We start from the raw sequence: 20,771 nt of genomic DNA, 5'->3' as shown, positions 1-20,771 counted from the left end.
ACACTGAGCTCTCTGCAGGAGTGGGGCTTTAGCAACTCTTATGGTTAGTTATTGAGCTGTGGGTTCATGCTAAAAGTAATAATATTCTCCTTTAACATAGGGCATGTTCACAAGAAAATAAAATTGGAAGAGGTTCCTAATCTTTACATTCCACAGCACAGACCAGAGTAGTGGAGCCAAGAAATAAAAGCTTAGGAGTAAAGATGCCTAGAAAAGAAAATTAAAAAAAAAATGGAAGAAAGAAAGTACCCAGCAAAATATCCCACCAAGTGGTGCACCAATTGAATGTATAAAGACAGAGCTGTTTTATAAAAATTGTAACACTTTAATGACAAAAATCTGTTAAAATTTACACTGCCTTTCAGTCCATGTGTTTGGAAATACACTGGAACCAGTTTAGAACAGGCTCTTTGAATTAAAATGTAACTGTATAGTACAGCAGCAGCTTTATACAATTTTATATTAGCAGAGACAAACTGCTTAATCCCATGAATCAATTTAGAAACTTATGAAAGGCTATAGCAAGAGAAAATAAGGAAAAACTAAAAAGTACAATTTTAACAAGATTTTGAATTCTTCCAAACTCCAGGAGTGGTACCATGGGTCATCTATCTATGCAAAAAGATTAGCAAAATATTTGATACTTTACAAAAAAGTTAAATCACTGCCTCTTTTACTGAAAATCCATTGTTCCTAAAGGGAACAAAGAGCAAGGTAACTTCCAAATAATTAAATGGGATCTGCTTTTCAAGGTGCATTAAGCATATGGGCACTAGCACTAAGCATGTATATAGGACTTGCTGAAAAACATGCACCTCCTTTGGTTTAAGCTTGGAACTGATTTTGTAAAATCATGCACTTTCTTTTACTTTTAGTATTTTATTAATAATTACAGCATAGCTAATACTGACCCACTTAAAATAAAATATATTCCTCATCAGGATCTTCCTGTGTAAATCAATCAGTAATTCTTTCTGATTTTTTGTAAAGAGAGCCCTTGTGCTTACCACATGGACACATACAAATTGTTCGTATGATTAAAATACCAATGCTTTGTCTGCAGAAAGAGACTATTGAATAACAGCTTTTTTTTTTTCAATAAATACACTTATACAGAAACTACGAAAGCTGCAGTTCAGATTAGAGATAATGCCTGATCCACATTTAGCAATGAACTTTTCACAGAAACTAAAAAAAAAAAAAAATGCTGGCAGTGATAAGAAATGCCAAAATCTTTACTAGGCAATATAGGTTTTAACATATATTTAATCACAGAGGAGATCCTGGTAGAATTAATCCAGCCTAAGTAGCTGACAGCAGCACAGTGTGTTAAAGACACGACATCACAACTGGACTGGAGGAAGTAACTGGGGCTCTTCCTCCTAACACATCCAAGAAACATGTCTAACAAGCTTCATGCAGCAGTTTATTGCTGCTCTAAGACTTCCCTTGGGTTTTTTTACCAGACATCCAGTTAGAATTTCCCCTTTGCATCCATGCTATGCTTATTCATCCCTGTCATGTCCTACCACATCCAGGGCTTGCAGAGGTCTCTGTCCCATTTTAGAAGTTAGTCACACTTGATGTTTCAGGCAACAGCAGCAGAGTTACCTTCTTTTATCTTTTTTTGCCATGGGATAACATTTTTCTCTCCTCTCATATGTGCCACAAACAGTCCTGCACTGTATCTAAAGATGTATGTTTGAGCTGTTGCAATGAAATCTGTGCAGGATTTCTTAGCAGAACATGGGAGTATCACCTAAAACACTTCGAAAAGAGCCAAGGCAAATTTTTTTCTGCTCCTGCATTCCATACACTAACTTTAATTGACTTCCAGTGAACTTACAAGGGCTTTTGCTAACTAAAAATCAATCCTAAATAGTCTGGCTTATCTCAAAGATTCCTATTTTCTCCTACACACCACTGTGGCACCATCTGAATGGACAGACTTGTGCTGGCAGTCAACCACAGAAATCTGCAGCAGCAAATCAGAAGGCAGTCCTGTATCTCTCTAACTCTTCCTCATCCAAAAACTTCTCAGAACTAGAGCCTGGTGCCTTCAAAATGTCATATAAAACCCACTTCTTTGTTCAGGCTTTTTTTACTAACCGTAAGTGTTGGAATCCCCTTGGCAACTAATTTCCTGGCTGGTAATCCCTTGGCTCTGATCCATGCAGAGAGAGTGGCTGCACTGGAGGGAGGAGTGCAAGGCACATGCTCTGACTTTGCAAAAGGAAGTGGTCTCTCAATTTAAGTGACAGTGGCCAAGCCTGAAACTTTGTACTTGCCCTGCATAATTGAGCAAGTTAAGCTCACTCTTAAACACTCTTTAAAGCCAAGGATAATATGGCAAATAGTCAAAATACTGCAGGCAGGGTTCTTTTGGTTATCTGAGGCAATATTACACATAATACAGGCACAATAAATAAATGTAAACACTACCCCAATGGTAGTGAGAGAGAGGAATTTTACAAAACATTGTTCAATAATTAGCACTGATAACAGTTTAAAGGAAACAGCCTTCACTTTAAGAAAACTTACACTAACAACAACAATAAATTCACTGCATATCCACTGTATTAAGATTCTCTACTCTCAGCTCTTGTACAGAGGTACAGAACTCTTGTGGCAATCCTGTCTGATGCTGGTAACAGGCAAAACACTCTACAATGAAAAGACCAGAGCTACAGGAATGATTCTCCTTAGCAGCCAGGCCAAGTGGGCTTGATCAGTTCTGACAAACATATGTTATTTCAGGTATTCAGAAACAAAGGGACAGAAGCTCCTATAAATAGCCAAACTCTCAAAAAAATTGTTTCACTAAAGTTTCCTTTAGTTTTAGACAAAGGCTTTCACATGAGAAAGCTGGTACCAGGCTCACATGTGACGAGTAAGATATTATCTTTTTAATTAACACAGCCTAAAGTAATGCAGTTTTAGGTAATCTGCTCCAATCCTGAATTCCTCAAATTAGAGCTAAATAAATATGAGAAAGACACTTGTCCTTCATGCTACAGCATCCTAAAATGATACACCATAACCATACCCTCGCACAAACCATACTGGACCTCCCTGGATGTATCCAAGGTGTGTTGTCCTAACCTGGCAGGAATCACTTCTGAGGTAAGGTGCTAACCAGAAGCAAAGGACAGACTTATCTGTACTGTGCTTCTCTGAAAATTTAGTGAGTGCCTACCCGCTGCTGTGCTGCTGCTGTTCTTTCTTTTCATGCTTTCTTGGCACACGTAGGAGAGGATAAAAGCCTAATGGGTGCGAGTGTCAGCACAATATAAATTGCTGCAAGAAAAAACTTGATGCATGGCTTTGGATCTGAAAGAAGAATGTCCACCATTGTTTGTGATTATGGATCACATCACAATCTAATAGCAATTTTTATTTAATCAATAATTTCCATGCTGAACAGACAGCCCTGTTACAGAGAATCGACAAGCAAGTACTGATAGCGACAAGGCTTGTTATTAATCTTTACCCTGCCAACATTTCAACCAAACTACTGTAAAAAAGCACCACCAAGATGGATTTAGAAGTAGGTATTTTTTTTTTCTGTCTCTTTTCTTTCTCTTTTTCTCTTTCTCTCTCTTTATCCCTCTTTTCCTTTTGCTTTTCCTTTTAGCTACACAGTCCCCATTACCCCTCTCCCTTTTTAGGTATGCAATGTTTTATACACTTTATATTCTGAGCTTATTTGAAAAACCTGGGGCTTGAATTGCACAAAAAGGCAATTCATATTAAGCAATTTCACAAATCAGTGGGACCTAGCCCAGTGCTGAGTGTTAGCCATTATAGGCTAATAAATCATACTTTCTCTTTGAGATGTCAATCGCCAAAGTGCTTTGTAAAAATGTTGGCATCTGTAATTCAGCGAAGCCTTTTCATCTTGAAATAAGATGCTCCAGACTGATAACAAGAATAATCCTCTCTTGATCAAAAAAAAAATCTGCATTTTACCAATTAAAGCTGCTGCCAGAAGCCAAACGGAGCAGCACTGAGACTCCACTGTAGTTTATCTCTGCTAAACACAAGGAGGGATACAGTTGGAGCTTTGTTTCATTTTCAGCTTGACTACTTTATCTCACGGAGAACTGCAGCATCTCAGCCCTGCGATACACATAAGAATGGGATATGCAGACCTCATACCTACAGTGCAAGCCACTGGAGGACCCACTCCTGACAAAAACCACCACCCATTCATTTTACAGATTAGGTACTCAACATCTTGAAGAAAAGTCATGCTTACACTAAAGTTTAAGCACAGGATAACACTACATTTGTTTCCCCACAATAAAAGGCTCATCTGCTTTCCATTTTTATTTTTCTTTCTATTAAGAGGTAACACAAACAATAGAGACTGCAAAAATGAATCCATACAGCCCAGCCCTTTCAAAACCAAATGAAGAAACTTCACTCTTGTCTATATTTAAGTTGCCTGTCTCTGCCTCCTTTTGTACATGCTGATTTACCACTTCTGTCTCAGAAAAAGCACTTCCACATGCAGCTGAGCCAGCACTCACAGATTTCTATTCTTCCCAGGATTGGTTTATTATGAGTAGATTTTTTGGTAGAATATGGGTAAGAAAAGCAGTGCAGAGATATACCACACCAAACACATCAAGGTAGATCTCCCACTGGTTCACCCCAATAACACAGGCTATGTGACATCAAATCACTTAACAGAAGCAAGGCATAAAAAAGCTGAATAGAAAGAACAGCTCTGTCCAGGTGAATCTGTTTTGTCTTGGCCATTTTGTCAGGACTGAAAGGTACCTGAAGTCCATGCATAAGCCCAGCCCTCCTTGCAGCTCTGAGGCAGCAAAATTAAGGCAGAGAGGGACTTCCCTTTTCTCTCTTCTCCATGATATGCCAACAAGAGTCAGGAAGTGAAGAGTCAGCTCAGTTCTCTGCTTTACTCTTGCCTATGCATTTGTCACTCAGTCAGAACAGGCTCCCCTGGGACTTGGCTGGCAGCTTCTTATCCTACATTTCTCCCCAAAACAGGAAGTCGCCTGTAAAATATCAGTAACTTGGAAGTGTTCACCAGCTGAATTCTCAGCCAAACACTTCAAGTATGTATACCCACAAATCACCAACGTCACGCCCTGCACAGCCCTTTACACCCAAGTGCCCACTCACTATGGATAGAGTGGGTAGAGTAACTTCCCAGGGCACAGGGGGCAGCGCTGTTTGTCTCTACCTATAACAGTGAAAAAGAAGTGTTATTTAAAGGACATACCATAGTTTAGCAACCTCTTTCAGGGATACCAATTCAAAGACAATGACTTTGGCAACTCATAAAGCCATAGCAGCAGCAGACTAACAACAAGTTTTCTTAATGCTGTGAAAGAAATGCTAATTAAAGAGGAATTAAAATTAAAAAATGATTACATTTCCCTCTCTAAATCCCCTCTTAATACTTCACAGATTAGGATGGATTTATTTTGTTGTAAACCTTTCTCTATCAAAAAAGAAATCCCCATGTTATTTTTTTCCCCCCTTCTTCTCTGTGATTCATCAAAAGCCAGACTCCAGGCAGTGAGACTGCTGATGCACTTGTGCGGTGGAGTGCTTAAGAGGACCTGAGCCAAAGCACAGCTGGCCTTTGGGTCAAGCCCACAGTGAATAAGATCTCTTCACAAGGCAGGACTGATGACTTTTGACACTGCTGGGAGGCAAAGGGCATCACGGTGAGTGACGCAGAACAAGGATGTGCTGAGAAGCACAAGCAGGGGCCATGCCAGAGCCTGGGGGCTACTGAGGCTCCAGAACAGCAGTGAGGTCCTTCTGTGGTTACTTAACCTTAAAACTCAACAGCACTTACATGCACACCTCTGATGGGGGGTTAAATACTTGCTTAATTTAAACAAGACTGTGTTAGATACCCAGACAGAAACCGAGAATGAATATGCTCTCAAAGGCACAGATCTGCTTACCAGCTTTGCTATGCCATCTAATAAATTGCTGGCCTATAAACAATTCAACAATTCTGCCACAATTCCAAAGAATAGGCTCAGCAGCTTATAATCTAGCACAGGTGTCTTAATTAGAAATCAGCCTTTAAACGGTAATGAGGAAGAGATTTCAAAATCTAAAAATTTCTGTACAGATATCTCTTGTGATTATTTGCTATAATCTCTGCTTCTATTCCACTGTACCCTCACAGCTACAAAGATCAAATATATTGAGCGGTGAAAAAGTGAAACAAAGCATTCTCATGGCACTTGCTTGCCATTGAAACTACTCCCTGACTTCTCCAATTTGTCCCAACTTTCAGCCCAAGCCTTTGGGCTTGTCTCACTTGAAGAACTGATTTCTTCTGTCCACAGCACTCCTTCTCCAAGTATGAGTTAGGGTCCAGACCCCAGTGAGTAAAAAATGAAACAAGATGAAATAGAATAAAACCATCAACAGAACCCCCTTTGCTGTTGAACATAAAACATTCTCATTTTGTCAGGAAAAAATGATTACTATAATGGATTTTGTGTTCTTATCTAGTCTTTACTCTTTTCAATTTAAAGGAAACATTCCTGAACCTTTCAGGGCAATAGCTGTCACTGTCGTGCACAATGAGCCTGTGAATGGGTTGAGGCTTCTCTGTGTTACTGTGCTAGAGCCAAATAAAACTGTAATGAAAAAGCACTGAAATCTGCCTCTCCAAAGAAGAATTAAATATTAAGTAAATCCCTGAACGTATTTTGAGAAGTATGCAAACTGGGATGTGTAATTACACCCCTTTGGGATTGTAAGGGACTTGCTTCACAAAGCTGGGACTTCACCTGCCCCACAACCAGTTTGCAAGCATACCTCCAGGACCCAGAGAATAGAAACCATTAATGCATGAAGAATATTCTGTTTGCTGGGCCAGATGTGTGCAATTGCCTCTGTTTAGGTGTAGATGCCTACAGACACAGCTGCACCCAGCACCTGCCTGGCTTTGGCAGCTTTGGGGCCCTTTGCTTACAGGGCAGTTTCTCCTCTTCCAAGTGGTGGGCAATGTGCAACTCTCAGGGTCACTTACAGGTCTGCTGCACTGTAGCTGATATCAGGGGAACTGCTTTAAGCTGGTTTACCCTCATATTGCAGTTGGATCTTGGTTTAGAGAAGAGTGGTGAAGCCCTCTCCAGTCCTTACCTACAGCTCTCCTACAGGAGAGGAGCTGAGGAAGAAGCCACAGGCCAAAGCCAGCATAGTAACAGAGAAAGTAAAACTTTCAAATCTATTGACGTTGAGTGTCCTTATTTCTGGGCATCCCATATCACCCACTGTAAAAAGGGCTAGTCCTTCAGAGTAGTGTGTTCCCTACCTCCTGGTGTTCCAAAGTGTTTTGAGGTGCACAGGATTGATTAAGGCACCTCACAGATGCTGTAAAACCTAAGCAGAGATTGGATGAGGGCACAGTTTGGGGTTTATATTGGTCTCCATGGATTGCTGGAAAAAATTCTGTTGGTCAGGGCTGAACACACTGTTTTCTGTAGGAACAGGGAGCAAGAACATGAAGAAACTCCCATCTCAGAATTGCAGGTAATGATTCTTTTCAGTACTTTCAGTGAACTCTGATGCTTTGGGAACATGGTGGGTACCTGAAAAACACAAGAAGCTGCCCTCTTCTGCAAGAAGTAAACTGTGGGGAGTGGTACAATCTCCAGGGATTGCCAGGGGAGTGCTCCAGTCAACAGGGCTTTGCAAACAGGCAGGAAGACCTCAGCAAATGGAATACTGAATGTAAGCCATTGCTGATAGTTAGGGTTTTTGATCTCATCTAATCAAACGTAACAACAATGAAAGAATTTTACTGCTGTATAATTCAGGAGAAAACACTAACAAAAAAATAGCTCTACAGTTCTTCAAGCATGTTTTTGAACAAAAAATAATTATCATCAAGGCTACGCAGCAAGGGGGATGAGAAATAGGCAGCACTGCGCTTTTCTGATTGCCATTGTATTAATTTTTAACAATAAATTCAGTCATTTCCTTGAAGGATAATTTTCTTAAGTAAACTTTCATCTTTAGCATCTAACCCTTTTGCAGTATTTTATTCTTAACTGATTTCTGGGGAAAAAAAAGGGACAAACTGCAACAAAAAGCAGATTTATAAATATATACAATATCTTATTAGCTTCTAGGCGCTCATATTTAAAACAAACTTGAGCTCAGCTAAGCCCAATTATAGTATCTCGCTGGGCAGAGAAATTAATTAAACAGCTGAATGATAAAGACCCCAGCAGCAAACTAAGGCTTTAAAATAAATAAGATCGTTCTTTTAATTTTTTGAGGAGAAGAAAAAAGGGAAAGAAAGAAACCTATAATAGACATTTCAAATGTTAATGTAACCAGCCTTTTCAGGAGTGCAGTGCACTGTAAAAAATACCTGGTGGGAGAATGCAGTGGCAGCTCTAACGTGGCTCGCCAACTTTGCGTCTTGCTAATGTGCAACACACGCAGCCCTTTTGCATCAACTTCAAATAACCCTGGGATCTCAGCAGTGCAGCTCAGCAACAACCAGAACAAGGGCAGAACTTGTCAGGATTTAAAAGCTTTCAGCAAAACCCTTCAATTGCAGCCAGTACCCTATTCCATAGAAGGATATCAATTATAGATAGTGACTTGCTTTAGCAGTGCAGTCGGTACTGTCAGACGCTAGATAGACAACCATGAAGAATCATGAATCTTTCTATTAACTGTAAGAGAAGGAGGGGGGAGAGGAAGGATGGATAGGTGTTACAAATAAGGCAGAGTGTCTGATGGTTTAACACCTTGCCTTTTGGTGCATGCATCATGAAAATTTAACCATGCTGAATTCTAAGTGGCTCACATCACTTGAAAATAAGAGCACCTGTGCAAAAATTTCACTGTCAGACCCTTCTGGGTGGGTCAGTAATCATTTTTTTAGGTAGCTTTTTAGTTATTTATTCATAGCAGTTCAGGTTCTGTTAATAAATTCAGTCAGAAAACATTGGGACCAAAGCACACTTTCAGTGGCACCTACATTTTACACTAATAACTGCAAGACTTTGCTACAGAAATGCAGAAAAATTATATCAAATGCTGACTACTGAAATTGCATAACATTGCAATTTCCGCTGTAAAGCTATACCACATATTTAGGCACAGACTTTGTTTGCCTTTATCATTTCATACATGCTATGTCACACATCACTTTGTAGTGCTGATTCAACTACAGTTGATTTCAAAGTAAATTATGTCTCAAAGTTCCCCAAGAAATAACAAAGCTATCCGTATATGACAGAAAGACCAGAATATACATGAACTCATATTTACCTTTTTCAAACCACATGCATATGTTCTTGCATATGTATAGGATATGTATACATCCTATACACAGTGGGAGTGATGTCATCTATAGCATGAACTGTGTGCAGTGTGTATTGTGGAAAAGTTTTTTGAAGCTCTACTCAACCTGGCATGACTAGAATTCATGGAGAGTTACCTAATCCTTCAGGAAACAAAACAAACAGCTAGAAACATACTTCCAGCTCTTCCCTTAACACCACAGTTCCTCCAAAATTTCAGTGCGTCGGGAAGCAAAGCTTGGATAACAGTCTGTCCTGTGCCATTGGACATTCTGGGTCTGATCTCTTGCTCTTATGCATGAGTACAGCTGTACAGAAAGATGGCAGATGTTATCTGGATGAGCCTTGCTAGGGCAATTTAAGCCTTTATTACCTTTATCTATGCCAGTTGCTTCTGTCTTCGTGATTACTACCCCACAGCAGAATCAACTACCCGGATGGTTATCTACACTTTTGACATCCTGTCCAGCATTTTACTTCCAAACCTTCAAGCTCTTCAAGCTCAGCTGGAGCAGCTCAGGCCCTGTTGAGTCTGCCAGTGGGGATCACCAGGAGAGCAGCAGCACGTGCAGCCAGGAGAGGCATGGTGGCAGAACTCTGCTGCCAGATCAGGTGGGTCCTGACAGCCAAACAGCCCGAAGTACGTGGCCCCAGAGCCACAGGGTGAAAGACCTTGTACGTGTATCAGGTGCCCTCCTCCTGCCATGCTTGAACAGGAGGAGTGGCATTGTGAGGCCTCGGGCTTGGAAAAGCCATCAGCTGCCCCCACAGTGTCAGGGCTGTGGAGCCAAGCGTGTGCATGGGCCCTGAGACACACGCGTTGCCTGTGCCTGGCTCAGGCATGCACATGCACCACACACAGCACTCAGAACTGTGCTGACACTGATTTAAGCACAGCTACAGCAATTTGTACCTACTTGGATTTACCTACAGTATTTGGATAGGAGGCATACATGAGCCATACCACTTTTTCACCTCAGATTTTCAAGGACCTCATGCTCAAGGACAGAACACTTTCTGCCAGAGTGACACACCTAAGCAAAACCAGGACTGCCCTTCCATGAAGCCCTGCTGAGACCAGACTTCACATCCCTAGTTGCTGCAGATGTACATCAGAGGGCTGTGGCAATCAAAGGCAGAAAAAATGTGCAAAAGGCAGACTGGAGTGAGCGGCCAGACTTTCAAACAGAGTTAGATGTCTAAAGCCCTTTGCAATTCTGGGCAGAAATAACTCGCTCAAGTCCCCACAGCGGGGCTCTGCTGGAGCAGCAAAAGAAATCACAAACCGTGGCCCCATCACTGCATCCTGCTGACTTTTACAGCATGATTTGTGCTACTTAAATGTAGCACAAATGTGATGGTTGCCATGATGAATTTATTGTCTTCAGGGTATAGAGTCAAGCCTTGTACCTTGTAATCTAAACATCATTACAACACACCTCAATCCGGAGCCCTGCTAAAGGGCTCTGTGTCTTAGAAAACTTTTTTATATTCCTTTTCTATATCTAGAGAAACTTGTTTCAGATGTTTCCATTGTTCAGAAGCATAATACACTTTTTTCAGTTGACCATTGCTGTTGACTATTAAAATGCAAGCATATTTTCTATAAAAATCCCAACAAAACCAACAAATTAACTTTAAAATTACACTCCAGAAGAACTAAACTACCACCCTGTCAATTTAATTCACTGTAAAATACAAAACACAAGCTATTAGCTAATATGCTCAGTGGACTTCCATTATATTTTACACCTGGAACATCAAAAAAACATTTTTCTTTTTTTCTTGCCAAAGTTACCTTTATTCTGAATTTCTCTTTTAGTTCATATATTCATATATTTTTGTGTGTATTATGTATTGTCACTGGGATAATTTCTGAATACCGAAAGTTTTCCCAGGCATCATAAAACTTCAGCCTTACAATTGCTAGCAGATATAAAGACTGTGCCTATGCAGAGCCCCATATGATGTCATTTGGTTTGTTTGCACAGAATCAATTCAAAGACCAACATTTGATCTTTTAATTTAAATGTGTCAAATGACTTGCAGAAGTATGGCACTTCTTCCCCAAAAGGTACTGTGACACCAAGACAGTTTCTCTCTCCTAACATTTCAGTTTGGCCAATTCAAATGCTAGGGAATTACGTGTGCAGAATGTCTCAAAGAATTCTTAGAAAAATGTTAAATTTTGCATATTATTTTCGTTGTTGATAGTCTTTGATTTACCATTATTGTTGTTACTGCCACTGCTACTACTTAATAATAACAAGAACCTGAAAATACATCTTGATGACTAACTGCAACACCAAGAGGTTCTCACACTCCAGCAAGTGAAAGCTGACATTGCTTTACTAAAGTCAGCTTTGCAGGATAAGCTTACCATTTGTCATGGTGTTTGGAAATATAGGGTGGGTTTTATTTTTATTTATTTTGGGTGAAAAAGTGGATTTTTCAACTAGTTATTTCAGAAGTACTAGCCACATTCTCTAGTAGATTTTGCATGATCTCCAGTAAAGTATTAAACAATTTTCTGAACTAAATACAATTCTGTCACAGTGCTCATTTGATGAGGATGTTTGTCTCTATTCTTTACTAGAAATTAATTTCTTTTTCAGAGTATTCAATATGTTCTATGATGCCAGTAAATCAGAGAGGTGCTGCTGGTTAAGGAAGTTAGAACTGCAAGGGATTGTACTTTTCAGGATGTATTCTGAATTTTGATTGCTCACTTTCTATCTCACAATACTACCAAACAGTAGAAATTTTTTATTTGGGAGAGGTGGCAGAGTGGGAAAAAAATTAAGGGAAATAGAATTAATATTTGGTATAGCACAGAAAAGATGATACAGTTTGCTTTTGCTAAAATGACTGAAGTAACTCAAGTCCCCATGTATTTAGCCAAATAATCTATTTCGGTTTACACACAACAGTAAATTGATAGCAAAACCTCTCTTAGTGAAGAGAAAATATTCCCCTCACCTATTTCTACTGTTACAGTCCCTTTGGGGAGAAAAAAAATCAAACTTGGCTAAAGGTTAATAATCATTCATGTCCAGCTTACTATTACTCAATAACTATCAAAGTCTCTAACTCAAAATAGCATTTGCTGGCTTACAGGATCAGAGCCATTACAATCTCTGTGGAAGACTTTATTGAATTTTACACTAAGCTTTAGCTGACTGAACAGGTCAAGCACTGTGGCTTCAAGTTTTCTTTATTCTCAGAAACTCATAAACCCCTCTCCAGTTTGCAGCTCTGTTAGCTAAGAAACTTGACTCAGCATAGGGTCAGAGAAGCTGACCCCCATGAAAAAGGTCACGTAGTTTTAAAACCTAGTTCCTGAATACCATTAACTTACATGCACTAGCTGCTCCTGCGTGTCAAACTCCCGGGAACAGCCTTCCCAGTGGCAGTTTGTCTCATAGACCACTTCAGGCTCCTGTTTGCTTTCATCTTTGTCCCCTTCCTCTTTTACCAAGGTCATTCCTTCTGGCTGTTCCTGGAGAGAGGAAAAAACAGGGGTGAGAAGAAGAGGAAATTCTAAAAATGAGGAGGAAGAAAAATGAATTACTTCAGCATTAAAGAAAGATGATGGGAGTGTGCGTGTGTGTGGAGGAGGCAGGAGAGGGAGGATTATTTTACTCTCACTTCACTTTGCAACTCCATTCTACAAAATAGAGAAGCCCAAAAGAGGCCTGATAAGCCAAAAGCCATTTGCAAACGATACATGTAAAATAAATTCTTTATTCCCTTTACATTGCAATTCAAAATAAATCATAATAGCCCAGCTTGTTATTTGTGCACCTGGCTTTCATGACTCAGTGGTACCACTTATGCGAAAGGCACTATTCAGTATAATTGAATTAATTGGAATTTGATTTTAGTACTAGGGTTGGACAGAAACTGGATCACCAGTAATCCGGTGTGTTTGCCTTATTAGAACAGTATCAGGCTTCCATACTAAAACCTTTCCAAGAGCAGACTGGTAATTTTTGAGTTACTTCTTAGTCTGTTCTTGCCCTTAACATGTGCATAAAAGGGGTGAGCAGGGCACGAAAGTATTTTGTTTTGGGGTTAGATTTCCCACCTCCAGTTCATCAGGGTACCTCATTCTCCCCAGCTTTTTATTTGCTGAGGGTGAGAGCCATATGTTAGTGTAAATATTTGGTTCAGATTATGCACTCATGCTATTTTTCCATTCCAAACCTGCTGAAGGATTTAAAGAGACCTCTGCTTTGTTTTCATGGATTCACTCACAAGACTGAGGCTCTGATTCTCATCTCCCCTGAGTCACTGTAAATCAAGAGTCACTCCACTAAAACCTGTGGCATTAACTGGTATAGAATGTACAGCAAACGAGACTGGAGCCTGACACGGGGGCCTCAGTGCAGTACAGCGCTAAGACCCAGTAAGAGTCAAGGTGGCCTTAAGTATTTTTGCTGAACAGAAAACTTGTCCTTAATAAAGACCTGAATGTCTCTTGTTCACTTTTCCATGGCAAACAGAGCGTTGAGCATGCTCTGACTGATCAGAGGTGCCTCTCCATCAGCCTCCTTCCTCTCTGCCCTCATCCTGTCACAGACCCTGCACCCCAGGAGCCATTCCCATTTAACCCTGGCTATCATGAGTGGAGACTGCCCGTGTGTGCAGCACACAAAGTGCAAGGAGCCTGAAAATCTGTGTGTCACAGGAAAGGTGCATTTTCACTCCAGCAGCAAGAGGGAAGGCTCATGACTGGAATCTGGCTTCCATACCTGCATGCTTCCTGCTCCTGGGCTGGGGAGGTCCTCGTCAGGCTTTATCTTGGAGCGCTTGTTGTGCATGGGGTCTCCTGTGCTGCTCACTGCAGATTCACTTGTGGGTTTATTCTGCTGCAGGCAGGTGGGGTTTTTTTTTCCCCCAGAAGAAGACAAAATTAGACTGTGATAAACATGTGGCTCCAAACAAAAATATGCAGCATCTGCTCAGCAACTTTGTATGGAGAAGCTGCACTGTTAATTATATTGGATATGCAATTACATTGTTCTTCAATTACATAGCATTAACTCATGAAAGAGCTGCATTGCTCAGCCTTGTAGTGGAGCAGGGAGGGAGTGGGAAGGGGAGCATTTGAAGCAATTGCTTGCTACAAACCAATGCTGGTTTTGTCAGAGCAGTGAGAGGTAGGAAGAACTTGATTTTCCACATAACAACAACTTTGGAAAGGCAATTTTGAAAAGGAAAATCCCTGCATGCTCAAAGAAACAAAGGAGAAACATTTATTTTTTCACACTTGAAGGAAAAGTTTTGCATTTAATATCTGCACACAAGATCTCAGATGCTTTACTATGTTTCCCATTATAATGGGTGGATAGGAAGAACTGAATGCTAGTGTGAGACTCAGCCAAAAAATCCTAGATGAAGTCCTAGATTCCCACAAGTTAATAGCAAAACAGTTGACATAAACAGGCCAGAATCTTGTTTTTCTCTTGTTCTGCTCGACCGAACACCATTAACTACACCTGCAAATGGATCTTGTAGGAATCCAGAGATCTTTTAGAGATATCTGAACTTGCAGAGACCCCACAAAAAAATCAATATGTTTTCTACAGCAGTATGTTCTTCCTCCACATTTGTAAAAGCTAGCCAGGAGATAAACAGCTTCCAGGCTGATAAATAACCTATCCCAGGTCATAGAGAAATAAACAACACTAGTTAATAGCAGGCAAATCACAAACCGTGATAAAGTCCACATTAGGGGCCTGATTCACTGCTGCTTATTCCCAGCATTTGAGAATACACCTTACTGAAATGATTAATTCAAACTCAGTAAGTCCAGTTTTGTGCAAATCAGAGAAGAAACCTTCAATCCTCTTCACTGTCTTTGAGTTTCTTTCTTGCTCACAGAATTACTTGCTTCAGGTTACACACAGTTGTACAAGGAGGGCAGAATATGACCCTGTATATCCTAGGGTCAGCCTGATTTGAAGGTGAAGCTGCTAATCTTTACAATATTGGTGTTTTGATGTGTTTTGCCCCTTTTCTTACTCCCCACCTCTCCTAGGTTCCTGTATAAGATCGAGGAACAAGAAGCTGCTGCAGTACACTGGAATATTTATGAGGACTTAAAAGCACACTACCAATCAGGAACTGCATCAACACTCCTGTGATTCATAATAAAGTGCCTGCAAACACTGGAACTACAAGAAAACTGTTATCAAAGGGTCTCAGTGACAGTGGTGATTAATTGCCATTGAGACATTGCCATTTATTTAATTTTTAAATTCATGAGGTGTAAAGGTTTCTTTTGTTGTCTCTCACCTGTGTGGACTCAGAGGGTCCAGAGCTGACTTGGACAGGGTTCAGGACACTGGGGATGCCAGGGATAGGTCTCTGGGTAGGAAAAGTTGGAGCAGGATGGATGAGTGGAGGGCTGTGTCCAAAGGCTGAACCTAGGGTTTGCTGACGACTTATAATTTGCTGATGCATTTGCTGGAGGGATACTGGTGTAGGAGGGTATGTGAAACTCAAAGCAGGGCTGAATTTGGGAGACAAAGGAGGGAAGAGAGAGGAAAAAGATGAGGATCATTACAGTAAGGAACTTTACAGATTAAAACTTTAAAATATATTTGATATCTTTAAACTAATTGAAGCCAGACTTCCCCCTCCCCCTCATATCCTTCCTCATGCCCCAAAGGATGATAAATCCTGATTTTAAATCCAGAGTTGCCCTGGATTTACTAGTGAGTACAAAAATGGTACCATAACAAAACAAAACATTTTTTCCTAACCTCTACCAGGAAACCACAGAAAGCTGACCGAAATAAAATCCAGAAAAACCAAAATAAAAGGCAGGCAGTTCAATAACAGCTATTTATTGCAATAACAAACTTTATATAAAGAAAAAGAATGGGTGCCTACATGCTTTATAGTACTTTTATTGATAATGCAGTTCCCCAATGTTCGTGTGTATGAAGCAATTCCTTTAATCTTGGCTCATGCTACGCTTTTTCATATGTCTCTAGATCTTATTACAAGAGGAGAGAAAATCAATTGGTTAAATGTGTTCTGAACACCATGCTTGTCATATCACTCATTTGTTTGCAAAGATGGAAAGCTCAGTTCATCCAGAATGTCACCTAAAGAATTTCCATCAGTGCCGTTTGGTTACAGAAACTGATGGATTAACCTTTCCCCTCTGAAATTGGTGATCAATGACTTCCAATGTAGAAATATTCCAATGGGAAAGCACTTCTCCTTCTTCCAGTTAAACAACATTAAATGTCTATTAAAGCCCATTATGTATGTTAATACCTGTCATCACTTCATTACTTCTCCGTATTTCCCAGACCACAGTGACTTAGGGGGAAATTACACTGCCATGTAAGGACCTATTTTGTGAGTAGCGCAAAAGCATTCTTTGTGTCACACTTGAGAAATAAATGGTGTGGAACTAAATCTGCACGCAGGAGTAAGAGATCCTCCTGTATTTGCCAATAACTTCCAATCATGAAGGAAAAAAAAAAAAAAAAAAAAGAAAAAATATTCATTGATTTAAAAAAAAAATACTGAACTACCAGAGTTCAAAAAAGCCACAGGAATATAAAACATTTCATATCAAAAGAGATGTTTGTGGGCATTATACTTTCCAAGAATCAAGGCTACTTCTAAAGTCAAATTTATCCAAGTTAACAGTCTGGAGCCTTAATTGCTGTTGCTGTTAAGTGCATTAACTGAAAATACTGTGATACAAAAAGCCAAAATAATTTCAATCATTTTAAGCAATAATTCTGCAGAATTTCTGTGTTCATTAATATGACTACACATTTTTTGTCTTTTTGACTACAATCCCTAACAAGTGATTCAATGTGATTACATTACTATTATTCCTGGTGAGAACTCTGCATTACAGCAGTTTGCCCATTTAGGACAGAATATCATTAAGAATACCGTGGGAGAATTTTACTGGTCTTTGAGGAACTCTCTTTTCATTCTGCATTGTATTCTTTCTAATAAAGGAAGGCAGAAATGTAGTGAAAACAGTAATTGTTCACAGCAAGAGTTAGGGAGAAATCAGTAATAATATTCAGTTATTGAAGCTCTATAGTCCCTGCTAGTGTTCCTGTAAGCAACCATGAATGATTACAGCACGACTTAGCTAAGGTAGCCACTATGGATGATTAATAGGACATTAATCAAAAGATGCATATCAGGCTTAGAATTTGTTCACAAGCTTTCTTCTAATAGCTGATTTCATGTTCACTGAGCTCTATGCCAGTTTGTTCAATTTATTCTTCAGTGTACAAGCCATTCATCAAAGAACATAATGATTTAACACCCCTTTTCCTTTTTAGTGAACAAACATTGCTAAGTGTAACTACTCTGGTCTGTTCATTAAAAAACACACAATTACACTGCCACAGATGAGGTTGAAAACAAAGCCTCTTTACTATACCTGGTGTTTTTTGCTTCCACACATACACTGTGAGTTCACCTCATACACTCAAACACTAGACGGCACCATCCTGAAGATGCTGTCAAATTCACCAAGATGAACAAACACGACACACAAACAGTTTGAAGTATTTTATTTCTCTGTGAGTGGTTAAAACCTAGGACACATTCACCCTTCAGATAAGTGAGTTTAAAAGAAAAAAATAAGTGGACTGATTTCACTGGCAGTTCCAAGCACACGGCAGCCTTTGGAAATACAGGCTGAGTTTTGGGGGTTTTTTGACGTTTTTTTTTTTTTCCATTTGACCATGCACAATACCTATCTTTGCAAGTCCAGGTTCACAATTTTCATAATTTTCTTCTGACTCTACATGGTAAAAAGACAATTGTGCGACTCCAGAAATGCAGTGCTTAAACATTAAGTAAGTATACTTCCTATTCCCTTCCCTCCATAAATTAAAATGGCCTCTGCCAAAAGGATAGATTTTTCCTCCATGAGATGCCCTTGTTACCTACATCTGTCTTCACACTGTACAAGCAGTATTCACAAAGAGGATGTTAAGCCAGGCATTAACAAAATGGTAAGGTACAATAGAGGAGACAGAAATCATCTTAGCAAAAGATTCTTACTGGAAAACAGTGACACCAGCACTAGATGCATCAAGACACAGCTGGACAGATGTGATAGGGGAAGGAGGACTCCTTTTTTTCTTTAGTATCTTTCTTTTATGCTGTGCTCATCAGCAATGGTTGAGTCTAAGGGACTAGGATTTTCCTATGGAGCCTGAAAACCTGTACTTCATTCCCTCTACCTCCAAACTTCAAACATCTCAGAATGAAATGAAAAGGTGATTGTGAGGGAACAGAGGAATAGCCAGCACCGCCAAGGGGAGTAACTCAGAAATGGAGACAATGGTTCAGCCATCAGGGTGACTTCTTAAATAGCTCAGGTAGCTGCCTTCAAATAACAATTCTCTCCAGCTGTTTCTGGAGAGCTCCTCATAAGGCAAGGTGACCTGGCTGGGTTTAATGTCACTCGCATGCAAGATGTTGTCACTGGGCAGCCTGAGGATTTTTCTGATTTGAACAGATCAGAAGGTTCTGAAGAGAACAGAAGGTGGTAGGTCTTTCTCTGCCTTTCAGAATCTATACAATAAAGTTAATGTTGAGGGCCAAAAAGAAGAAAAATAAATCAAAGCCCTCAACATTTGCTGGTGTGGTGTGCTCTACTGGGAGGGGAAGGCCTGAATTCCTGCCCTCCTTCCCAAAGTTTTGCACTGCACTTTGTTCAGCAACTCCTGAATACAGGATGGAAGGGGGATCTCTGTAGCCCAGAGCCCCATGTGATCCCTCGGCCTTGACCAGCAGCCACATGTCCTCCTGCTGGCCCTACCAAGTTCACACTGCTTCCTAGCCAGATGGCCAGCATCAGCAGGAACGATGGACAGTGGCACCAGCTGCCCTTTGTCCAGTTGTTCCAATCATGTCCACTTATAAAAGTGCAGCAGTGAACCCACCTAAAATTGATGCCCCAAACCAGTAAACAAGACCTGAAAGTAGTAATTTTGAGACTCTGGAACTACTAAAACTAACACCGGTTTTTCAAAAACAATGAGTAGTTCCAGAGGCCTCATTTTGAGCCAAGTTTCTTTTAAGACAGTTTTAAGAGGCTGCATTTCAGAAAAGGAGAGCTCAAGGCCTCCAAAATCCAGACACCAGAAGAACATGAGAATCCTGCTCCAATTGTTTATGTTTTCCAAAACACCAGCCACTTCTAAAAACTCTTGGATTCACAGAAATGTAAATGAACTATGAATCTTTTCCTTCCATCTACCTACTGAAATATGAAAATTTACACCACTGGCGGCAATTTCATTTGTATTTCTGTTACAGATTTTAAACGAAATAGAAAAAGAAAAGAAGATGAAAGCATGTATGGCCACTAAAAATTTCATGCCAGTTATCTTTTTAGTTGTTGAGTTTTATGAGGAATAAGGGTTAGAAGAAACATGCAATATTTCTGCTTAAGCATTCAATAACTCATGTACACTGACAGAAAAGCTCATAAGTGATATATAATTTATTTTATTATACTGTGGGCTTCTGTGTCGCTCTGTCATTCTGTCTGTCTCTCTTCTCCTCATCTGCAAAGTTTCAAACCCTCTTCACTGGAGGTAATGCAGGGCAGTGGACTACATTGCAATTACATGAGCACATCAAATTTTAAAGAACAGACTTGAAGAAGAAAAACAGACGTTATAATCAAAACCAAATCTTGTGGCTACTTTGTGGCTGTCCTCCTAACAAGGTCGTCCAGTTTCTGGTCACAGCTGCAGAATTTACCACAAAACATCTGTGAATTAAAGTCAGGAAAAAATCATTCTTTCTTATACATTGCATAAGAAGAAGGCAAAAATGCTGAGGAGATTCCAATTTTGTAAATACTGCAAGGACTGTCTCACTGTATCACAGTGATTTTCTTCCCAAAAACTCTGAAGGAATCCTCTTTGGGTTATAAAATGCAAAGTTCTGCAAGATCTCATGCATGTAAATCTTGCACAAGTATCTGTGTGCTTTCCCCTTTCTGGTTCTGCCTTTGCAAGGTCTTAGGACAAGAGCTTCCCAAGCATGTTAATGAGGGAGCATTAAATGAAAGATATAGGGGAACAACTTGAAAGAGTAAAAAAAAAGCATTTGTGGACTTTTAGAATAGCTGCAGACTTAGCCAGCAGGTTCATATGTGACTAGACAAATCCAAAGACAACAGGTCCATACTGAAATACTGAAGGGAACAAGCAAGACTGTATACTTTGGGGTTGATAACCTAAAGAACATTGATGCTGGGAGAGCACTAAGAGAACAAAAGTGAATGTGCTTCTTAAATAGAATCCCTGTCTTAACCATGAGGGACACACTAACTAGACTAACACCTCTAGTTTGACCCAGTGGGGTATTTCTGATGTTTTAAATTATTTTTTTCTTCATTTTTAAACTTCAGAAAGATAAATTTTT

At 39.9% G+C, this 20,771-nt stretch overlaps 1 protein-coding gene across 10 annotated transcripts in view; it reads right to left on the bottom strand.

Annotated features, from left to right (window-relative positions):
• The window catches only part of GLI3 (GLI family zinc finger 3), a 204,638-nt gene that overhangs the window by 27,681 nt on the left and 156,186 nt on the right, over positions 1 to 20,771 (bottom strand). For 8 of the 10 annotated variants that reach the window (XM_077786302.2, XM_021531961.4, XM_021531962.4 and 5 more), the window contains 3 exons: positions 15,627 to 15,843; positions 14,081 to 14,197; positions 12,685 to 12,825 (listed from right to left, as the gene is read on the bottom strand). In XM_077786302.2, the coding sequence (XP_077642428.2) occupies positions 12,685 to 12,825; positions 14,081 to 14,197; positions 15,627 to 15,843 (475 nt within the window). The remainder of the gene's footprint in view (positions 1 to 12,684; positions 12,826 to 14,080; positions 14,198 to 15,626; positions 15,844 to 20,771) is intronic. The other 2 variants (XM_021531964.4, XM_085570407.1) reach the window with 1 other exon arrangement.

This window comes from Lonchura striata, chromosome 2, assembly GCF_050655825.1.
Source record: "Lonchura striata isolate lonStrDom1 chromosome 2, ASM5065582v1, whole genome shotgun sequence".
In the NCBI taxonomy this organism is placed as follows: domain Eukaryota; kingdom Metazoa; phylum Chordata; class Aves; order Passeriformes; family Estrildidae; genus Lonchura; species Lonchura striata.
Note: the sequence above shows the minus strand (reverse complement) of the source record. Positions and strands in the feature narration are given on the sequence as shown.